Source organism: Panthera tigris, chromosome D4 (assembly GCF_018350195.1).
Source record: "Panthera tigris isolate Pti1 chromosome D4, P.tigris_Pti1_mat1.1, whole genome shotgun sequence".
NCBI classification, from domain to species: Eukaryota; Metazoa; Chordata; class Mammalia; order Carnivora; family Felidae; genus Panthera; species Panthera tigris.
The window spans coordinates 85,670,495-85,679,736 of NC_056672.1; the positions used below are offsets into that span (position 1 = coordinate 85,670,495).

Below are 9,242 nucleotides of genomic sequence, written 5' to 3' on the forward strand. Positions count from 1 at the left end.
GTGCTTTCGCGCCTCCAGGCTTCGGCTTGGGCTGGACCCACGCCCAGAATGCTGCTCGGTCGGGGCTCCGGGTCCAGACTGAGCCATGGTGCCCCAGGGAGCCCTCCTCCGGTTTCTGGCCCCTCCCTCCTGCCCCTTCCCCCCCCCCCCCCCCCCCCCCCCCCGTCCGTGACTCCCTTGCCCCCAGTTCGGCCAGGTACCATTAGGTCTCGACGTCACAGTCGAAGGCATTGGCCCCAGGCACACGGGATCCTGCAGACCCCACGTGCGTGATCTTGGGCAAGTCGTGTTACCCCTCTGAGCCTCATTTTCTCCCTTCAGCAAAATGAGACCAATACAACATCCCCCACACGGTCCCGTGGCAGTGAAATAAAAGTCATACTGTGAGTATTACCCACATTACATTCACTTGTGTCTTCATTTACATGCTCCAAACAGACCTCATGCCCCCTCAGAGGAGACTTTGCCTTCCACATGTGTATTGGCCCCATGCCTGCCGTAGGTCTTAGTCTTTCCCCGGCTCCATCCAGTTGTCTGGTACTGAGGCCGGTGGCGAATGACCCCGGGTTTTGGAAGCAGAGACCTGGCTCTGAATCCCAGATCTACAGCTTCCTGGTTGTGTGGCCTTGGGCAGGGCACGTCACCACTCCGAGTCTCAGTTCCCTCTTCTGTAAGCTGGGCCCAATTCCAGCAACCTCCTAAGAGGGGAGCTGTAAAGCCCCAGGGAAATGACACTGTATCAACACAGGGCCAGGTACAGAGTCAGCACCCAGCTGGTGTGGGCAGAATGTCCATGGTCTACAGGGCCGCAAGCGTCACATTACCATCCTCTGCCCGGTGTCTCCCTATCCAGCACCCCTTTCTCTTCCCGGGACGTACGAGCAGCCAAGATCAGCCCACCCGTGAGCCTGTCTTCTCCTTCCCTCCCTATGCCCGCCCCGCCCCCCCCCCCAACCTCATCCCTGCTCAGGGGAGGAAAACAGAAGGTCTAGGCCAGAGTCAAACAGCAGGCCAATGATTCCCTCTTCTACTCCGTGCCTCAGTTTCTCTGTGAAATGCCAGCGGGACCAGAGGCTCTCACAGAGTCCAGTCGGTTAGTCAGCAAACTGACAAACTGGCCGGTGCCTGGCTTTGCAGGCTTAGCTGATCCGTGGAGGCAGGAAACATTTCCCTCAAACTAGCAAATCAGAAGTCAGTCAGTGAGAAATCATTTCCAGCGAGGACCTCATTTCTTCGCCCTTCCACCTGGATGATCCGGGACCCCATGCCTGGACAGCGCGGGTGGCTTTCCGAAGAGTTCCCTACTGCTTCTGCCAAGGGGAGCGGAGGGCCCGAAGTTCTGAGGGGAAGTGACTGGCGGATGTTGGGGTTCAGGGCAGGGGTGGTGGGGTGGAGGTGACAACACCGGAACATCTGCTGAGGCGTCTGCCCACAGGATGTGACTTAGGGAGAGCTCGTGGGAAACAGGCAGGGGACCCATCCAGCCTGACCTGAGTCTGATGGTGGAGGCCACCCAAAACCATGGTAGGCCCCCAATACTACCATCCCCTCCCATACCCCCCGTGGGCATCCAGAATACCTAGGCCAGCGGTGCTCTGTCATGGCTGTACCCTAACTCTGCCCACAGCCCAGACGGGTGGGGGCCCTGATATGGCTGAGTGCTTGGAGTTTGTGCCAGACTGAGCTGGTTCGAATCCCAATGTGGCTGCCGGTCAGCTGTTTGACCCTGGCCAGGGGATGTTGCCTCTGAGTGTCAGTGTCCTTATGTGTACAAGAGAGGTGATAACAGTAGCCATCTCATATAGCTGAGTGAGAATTAATTACCATAAAGTGCTGAATGTATGCTCTGGGCCATTTATTTTGCCTCAACGAATTGTAATTGCTAGTTATTATTTTTTTCCCTCCTCGCCCTTCTCACCCCCAATTTAGCCAATGGCCTCCCTGCTTCCACAGTGTACCCTTGAAGCTGATCCCAGATCATTCCCTGACATGTCTCCTGACTGCCTAAAACACTTGATGGCCTCACACTCCCCTCAGGAGGGGGCTCACTGCTGCTTGGCTGACCCTTGAGCCTCAGCCTCCTCCCCCCCTCCCCCAGCAGGGTCTCTTGGGACACCAGGATCACCAGACCTGCAAGGCCAAGCCATGGAGGATAAGACAGGAAACTGGGTGCCATTGAGGGGTAGTGCACTGCAGGTAGGAAGGTCCGGGGAATTAGGAAACAACAGGAGGGAGAGTCCTGCAGCCACAGCCTGGGAGGGAGCTGGAAAGAGCCTCCAATATCACAATTTGGGTTTTCCTGAAGACAGAGGAGGTAGAAAGCACAGCTTTGCTGTGGGCTGATTGTTGAGTAGAGCTGGAGGAAAGATCAAGAGGCTCGTGAGCTGGGAAGATTATCAGGAAGATGCTGGGGAAGGGGTGGAGTAGGAGAAGGGGGCATAGGGTCAGAGAAGATGGGTGGTGGGCATGGTGCCTGGCATGACAGCAGGCCTCAAACGGCACCATTATTATATCCCTGGCCATACTGTAAACAGCCTGACTCAGAAGAATCTTCTTCAGACAGACCAGGTTCCAGTCCCAGCGCTGTCACTCTGATCTTGGGCAAATGACCTCGCCTGTCTGAGTCTCAATATCCTCTTCTGTAAAATGGGTTAGTGATCCTGACTATTGGGTGGTTGATTCAGGATTCAGCAGGAACGCCCAGCAATTCCTGAGCACACAGGGGGTTCGGAGTAAATACTAGCTATTTTTGTAATTAATGACCCGGGGTTGACCAGCTCGGGCACAGCTGATGGGGAACCGGGCTCCTGTGGGCTTCATCCTTGACTCCCAGAGAACGCGGGGTCCGGGACTGGAAGGCCCAGGCGTTGCTCTCTCGCCGCCTCCAGTGTCGCCGCGCCCCCTAGCGGCCGTCGGTTGCCATGTCAACGGCGGGTGGCTGGGGCCTGGGGAGGTGGCGGCGGGGGCCGTTCTCTCCTCCCAGGACCGGAGGCCGCTCCCTCGGCGCCTCCCGCCTTCGCCTGTGGAGGGGCACTCTGAGCCAGGGAGAAAAGGGCTCTCCGCAGCAGCTGGCATGTGGGGGTAAACTGAGGCACGCGGCGAGGCGCCCCGCAGCCAGGTGTGGAGCGCGGGGCCCCACCTCCGAAGGCGGAGGAGGGGCCGCGGGCGGTGACGCGACGAGGGCGGCCGGCGGACAGCGGGCGAGCGGGCAGGCGGCGGCGGCGGCGGCGGCGGCGGCGGCGGCGGCAGGTGCGGCCGCGGAGGGTGGGAGGGAGGAGGGAGGGGGCGGGCGGAGGGGGAGGGGAGGGCGAGGCCGGGGCACCTCCCCCTTTATAACGCGCCCCCTCCCGGGCTCTCGGGCCGCCTCCTCGTCGGCTCTTTCCGTCTCGCCCCCTCTCCCGGCCGCCCCGGGCCCGGGCCCGGCCAGGGAGCCCCCAGGCCGCGGCTCGGGGGCCACCCCCCCGCCCGCCACCCCGCGCAGCCCGGCGGAGGCGGCGCCGTCGGAGGAGGAGGAGCAGGGCACTGCGGCTGGCCCCGGATCGGGCGCTAGAGCGGCAGCGGCTTCGGCAGCAGCGGCGGCCCGGGCCGATGCAGCGGGACGCACCGCCCCGAGCCCCAGCCCCGGCGCCCCGGCTCCCCGCGCCCCCGATCGGGGCCGCCGCCAGCAGTGGCGGCGGCGGAGGCGGGGGCAGTGGCGGCGGCGGAGGCGCCTCTGCAGCTCCGGCTCCTCCTGGCCTCCCGGGAACTACAAGTCCCAGGGGGCCTGGCGGCGGGCGGCGGGCGGAAGAGGCGGGGTCGGCGCCGCGAGGCCGGAAGTGGCTGTGGAGGCGGAAGTGGCGCGGCCGCGGAGGGGCCTGGAGCACGGCGGCGGGACCCGGAGCGGGAGCGGCGGCGGCGGCGGCGGCTGGGGGCGGCGGCGGCGGCGGCGGTGCACTGGAGGCGGCCATGGCAAAGCAGTACGACTCGGTGGAGTGCCCCTTTTGTGATGAGGTGACCAAATATGAGAAGCTCGCTAAGATCGGCCAAGGCACCTTCGGGTAAGGCTGTACCCCCGGGGGACCGGGAGCCCTGGGCCTGCAACCCTCAGGGCCGACGTCGGGATGCCCAGGGCCGGGCCCAACGTGGTCGGGAGGCCACAGAGCACCAGACGTGTCCCCTGGTCTCTCTAGGCCGCGCCGCAGCCCGCCTGGGCCTGACGGAGCCGGCTGGCGGGGAGGAGCCTGAGGCCCGTGATGGGGGGCGGGGAGGGGTTGCAGAGAGGAGCTTGTGAGGGGAGCGGGCTCTCCAAGAGAAGCCTGGGTGAAGAGTCCGAGGAAAGGAAGTAGAGGCTTGGAGAGGGACCGCAGATAGCGGGAGGATGGGACGGGCAGAGTAGGCGAGTGCCCTGAGTACTCGGCCCAGCCCCGCCCGGGGAATCCCTTTTTTCTGCCCTCCTCCTCAGGTGGGGGAGGGGCGGGCCCAGCAGAAACGGCCTGATGAAACCTCTTGGGTCCCCCCCTCTCGGCCTGCAGGGAGGTATTTAAGGCAAAGCACCGTAAGACCGGCAAAAAGGTGGCTCTGAAGAAAGTGCTGATGGAGAACGAGAAGGAGGGGGTGAGTACGGGCGGGGTGGGCGGGCCTGCCGTCTCCTCTCGGCTCGGGGTTGGGTTTCCACCCTGCTTCTGCTAGGGCTCTCACGTCGGGAATCAGTGTAGGTGTGGTAGTTTGGGAGTTTCCATATTCCAGGGAATTTGGCTTCGTAGTTCAATTTTTTTGTTCAAATGTTTTAGAGCCTTTGATATTTCATTTTTAGGTAAATACGGTTGGGGCCAGGAGGGGGAGCTCATGCTTGCAGAGTGCGCCTCGGTTCCTCAAGTTAGGAAGCTTTTAAACACTCTGTCCTTAGCGTTTATTTTGGGTAGCAGAAAAAGAAATTCCATGCAGTGGCCTTAAAAGGGTGATTGGTACTCAGTTGTAAAGGAACAGCCCCCCCCCCCCTCCATACATCAATTTAGCTGTAGTCCAGCTTCCCAGAGACCTGATTCTTAGCAAGGAAATGTCTTTGAATAGCTGTTTTTGTTCCCACCTAGTAAGTTAAACACAGGCATAGAGCTAAATTTAAGGGTTGAAGAAACTGTGGAGCATTTGGTGACTAGCAGTGAAGTGTTAAGTACCACTGTTTCAGTTCATCGTCTCAAAGCGGTTCCTTGAGGGTCGTGTACTACTCTTAACACGCATTTTACAGATAAGACATCTGAGACTGCTGATCTCAGAGCCTGTCACCTTACTCTCTTTCCCAACCTGTGCCCCTTATTGTGGAGCTCTTGGCTCGATCGTGGGTCTGTAGTTCACTCGCTCACCTTTGACCACCTCCTGTCTTTCTCCCACTCAGTTCCCCATCACAGCCCTGCGGGAAATCAAGATCCTCCAGCTTCTAAAACACGAGAACGTGGTTAACTTGATTGAGATCTGTCGAACCAAAGGTAAGTTGTTTGGATCGGGTCTCCATCTTCAGATGGGGAAAATGAGGCTTACCCGTCCCAAGGCTTTGTTTGTAAAGTTGGAATCGGACACGCTTAAATTGCCTCTTCTTAACCCAGACCTACCGACTGTGACTGCTTTCCCGGGTCCTTTCGTCATAGCTCTTGCTGCCCCGGGGCCTGCCACAGCACCCGGCCTGGAGGAGGCACTCAGCCAATAGTTGACCAGTGAAGGAATGCACAGCCGGCTACCTGAGTGTCCGTGGGTTGGAGGGGTAGAAGCTGGCTGTGGGAAGATAAGTTGCACATGGGGTTTTATACTTTCTTTTTCTCACCCCCTTGCCCGTTCTTCCCGTCTTAGCTTCCCCCTATAACCGTTGCAAGGGCAGCATATACCTAGTGTTTGACTTCTGCGAGCATGACCTTGCGGGGCTGCTGAGCAACGTCTTAGTCAAGTTCACGCTGTCCGAGATCAAGAAGGTCATGCAGATGCTGCTCAACGGCCTCTACTACATCCACAGAAACAAGGTGGGGGGCAGAGTGGGGGAAGAGACCGAGGCTGGGGTTGGCCTCCGCTCCCACTGCAGGGTGGATGTGCCTGAGGGGCCCTCGGAAACCTGATCGAGCCGTCTTGTGCTTCCTGCAGATCCTGCACAGGGACATGAAGGCGGCTAACGTGCTCATCACCCGCGACGGGGTCCTGAAGCTGGCAGACTTCGGGCTGGCCCGGGCCTTCAGCCTGGCAAAGAACAGCCAGCCCAACCGCTATACCAACCGTGTGGTGACGCTCTGGTACCGGCCCCCGGAGCTGTTGCTCGGTGAGGACTCCCGAGCGGGCGGAGGGGGGCAGGGGCTGGGCACTTACCCGGCCTCAGTCCCCCACTGCCAGGGCTTCTTGAGCCGCCGGCCCTGGGGCATTGCGTCTCAGGAGGCCCTCGGGCTCAAGGGGCCCTCCTGGTGCGCTCTTCTTCCCAGGGGAGCGGGACTACGGCCCCCCCATTGACCTCTGGGGTGCCGGGTGCATCATGGCGGAGATGTGGACCCGCAGCCCTATCATGCAGGGCAACACCGAGCAGCACCAGCTTGCCCTCATCAGCCAGCTCTGTGGCTCCATCACCCCTGAGGTGCGTGGCCAGGCTGCAGGTCCCCAGGGTCCCCACAGGATGCAGAGATCTGGAAGTCCTCCTGGCAAGGGAGGAGTGGGGAGTGGAATGGAAGGAAAGCCCTGGAGAGGTGGCTGGTGGAGGGACAGGGCTGATGGTCGTTAGAGCCACACGGGCAGTGTTCAGATCTCACCCCCATCGCAGTTCTGTGGCCTCGGGGAGGGCATTTGAATCCCTCACCTCAGGGCTGAGTTTTCTCCTGTGTGAAACAACTACGCCTGTGTCGGGTTTGGTGAGAATACCGTAGGTGACTTGTGTAAAAGGGTGTGGCGCTTGGTGTGTGTCAGGGACATAGTCACTGCTGCTTTTGCTTTGGAGAGGTCCGGTTCGTCCTCCAGGGGTGGTCTGGGAGCATCTGAGCGGAGAAGTTTTAGTCCCTTTGGGTGCCCAACCAGTGGACAAAGCCACGCACCCCCCTGAATTGACGCCGTCCTCTCCCCATGCCTCCCGCCCAGGTGTGGCCAAACGTGGACAAGTACGAGCTGTTTGAGAAACTGGACCTGGTCAAGGGCCAGAAGCGGAAGGTGAAGGACAGGCTGAAGGCCTATGTGCGTGACCCCTACGCGCTGGACCTCATCGACAAGTTGCTGGTGCTGGATCCCGCACAGCGCATCGACAGCGACGACGCCCTCAACCACGACTTCTTCTGGTCTGACCCCATGCCCTCGGATCTCAAGGGCATGCTCTCCACCCACCTGACATCCATGTTCGAGTACCTGGCGCCACCGCGCCGGAAGGGCAGCCAGATCACCCAGCAGTCCACCAACCAGAGCCGCAATCCCGCCACCACCAACCAGACGGAGTTCGAGCGCGTGTTCTGAGGGCCGGCTGTCGGCGCTTTGCATTAGGGCAGTTTTATTTTTTCTCCTGCTGTGTGACTTGCGTTGTGGAGGTTATGGGGCATTTGAGTTTTCCCTAGTGCTTTATTTTATTTGATCCCCACCCTGGGCACTGGGAACGCCAGCTGAGTGGACTGGAGGAAAGCTTTGGCTGAAAGCCCAGGAGGGCACTGGGGCTGCCTCCCCTGGTTGCCTGGCTTTCGAGATGATGACCAGAGGGTCTCCGTTTACTTTCAGACAGGAATGGGGTGGGAGGAGAGGCACACCCCACCAGTGACTTTGTAAGCGTTCCCAGCGTGACCGGAGCAGGGAACAGGCCCCTGGTCTCTCGTCAGCCTGCCTCTCGAGATGAGAAACTTGTGTGGGGGATGGAACCAGCCTCGGGAATGGGCTGGTCTTGGCCCAGCCCTCGGAAGCACTGGGGCTGGCAAAAACTTGGTTTCTTCAATAGAAAATTTTATCGTGTTTCTTTTGTTCAGTTGTTTGGAGACATTCCTGGACAGAGTTTGGTCAGTTACGATTAAAGTTGACTCTCTTTTTTTTTTTTTCACCCCCCAGTAAGTGGCTGTGTGCTGTGTTCTGTGTTCAGACCGCCAGCCCTTAGCCCTGTGGCCGGCACGCTGGGCCTGAGCATTGAGATTTGATTTGTCGAGTCTTGACTCTTTTCTTTATCCCTGTTCGTGTTTCCGGACGTAATTGCAGAGGACTTTCGTCTTTGTTTTTCTTTTGAGTATCTTCTGGAACACCGGTTATGATGCTCCCTTAGTTCTCTCCACTCAGTGTCCGAGGAAGAGGGAAGACAGTTGCGACAGGGTCGCAGTCCCCCGGAGAGGGAACCCGGGAGGGTCTGCGATAAGCTGCATCTGCAGCAGGGACCCCATCTACTGTGGCCGACAGACACGTTCAAACTTGACTCACAGGCACAGGAGGCTGCAGAAGGCTCTTAATCAGAACGACAACCGTTCGATCTGTCACTTTGCAAAGGGCCCTCGGGCTGCTGAGTAGCGGGTGGCTTAGGAGAGGCAAGAGAGAAAGGACCAGAGCAGTTGAAGGCTCTCCAGGGGCTTGGGGAGGTGGCGGCCACCTGGATTAGGATGTGAGTGGGCAGGAGGACAGAGAACCGTGTGGCGGTTGGAGTGTCAGGCACAGGAGCTGGAATCCTTGGACGAGAAGCACGTTCTGGTGGATCTGTTTCCTGTGAGCATGAAGCTCAGGACAGACACGTTTGAGGCAAATTCTTCTACGTTCTGGTCACAGGAGGAGGCCTTTTGAAGGGGGTCCCCAGAGGAAGGTCGGCAAAACCTTTTACCAGAACTGTCCCTGCAGAAATTGACCCAGATCTCGGCTTCACAAAAGGCCAGTAGAAGTAAAAAAAAAAAAAAAAAAAAAACAACAACAACAAAAACACCACCACTTGACTAGTACATTGAGTTCTCAGGGCTGCTGTGGGGAATCACAGACTGGGTGGTTTACAACAGAAATGTATTCTGTCACCGTTCCAGAAGCTACAAGTCTGAAATCCAGGTGTCGGCAGGGTTTGCCAGCGAGGCTCTGCGAGAGAATGTTCCATGCCTGTCTCCTAGCATCTGGTGCCAGCCCTTGACCTTTCTTGGCCTGTACATGTATCTCTCGCGTCTCTGCCTCCCTGCCTCCGCCTGCAACCGGGTCATCTTTCTTCTGTGTGCGACTGTCTCTCTGATGAGGACACCAGTCCTTGGATTTCGAATCCATCTTGATCGAGTATGATCTCTTCTTAACCAGCTACACGTGCTGGTAAGACC

The 9,242-nt window shown here is 59.0% G+C and overlaps 1 protein-coding gene across 1 annotated transcript; it reads left to right on the top strand.

Moving 5' to 3' along the window:
• Nucleotides 1-3,681: 3,681 nt before the first annotated feature.
• On the top strand, nucleotides 3,682-8,932 carry CDK9 (cyclin dependent kinase 9). Its single transcript, XM_042964581.1, has 7 exons — nucleotides 3,682-4,037; nucleotides 4,512-4,593; nucleotides 5,372-5,462; nucleotides 5,821-5,987; nucleotides 6,106-6,277; nucleotides 6,435-6,583; nucleotides 7,078-8,932. Exons 1-7 carry the CDS (start codon nucleotides 3,946-3,948, stop codon nucleotides 7,441-7,443), a joined length of 1,119 nt encoding a protein of 372 aa, XP_042820515.1. The 5' UTR covers nucleotides 3,682-3,945; the 3' UTR covers nucleotides 7,444-8,932.
• Nucleotides 8,933-9,242: the final 310 nt, after the last annotated feature.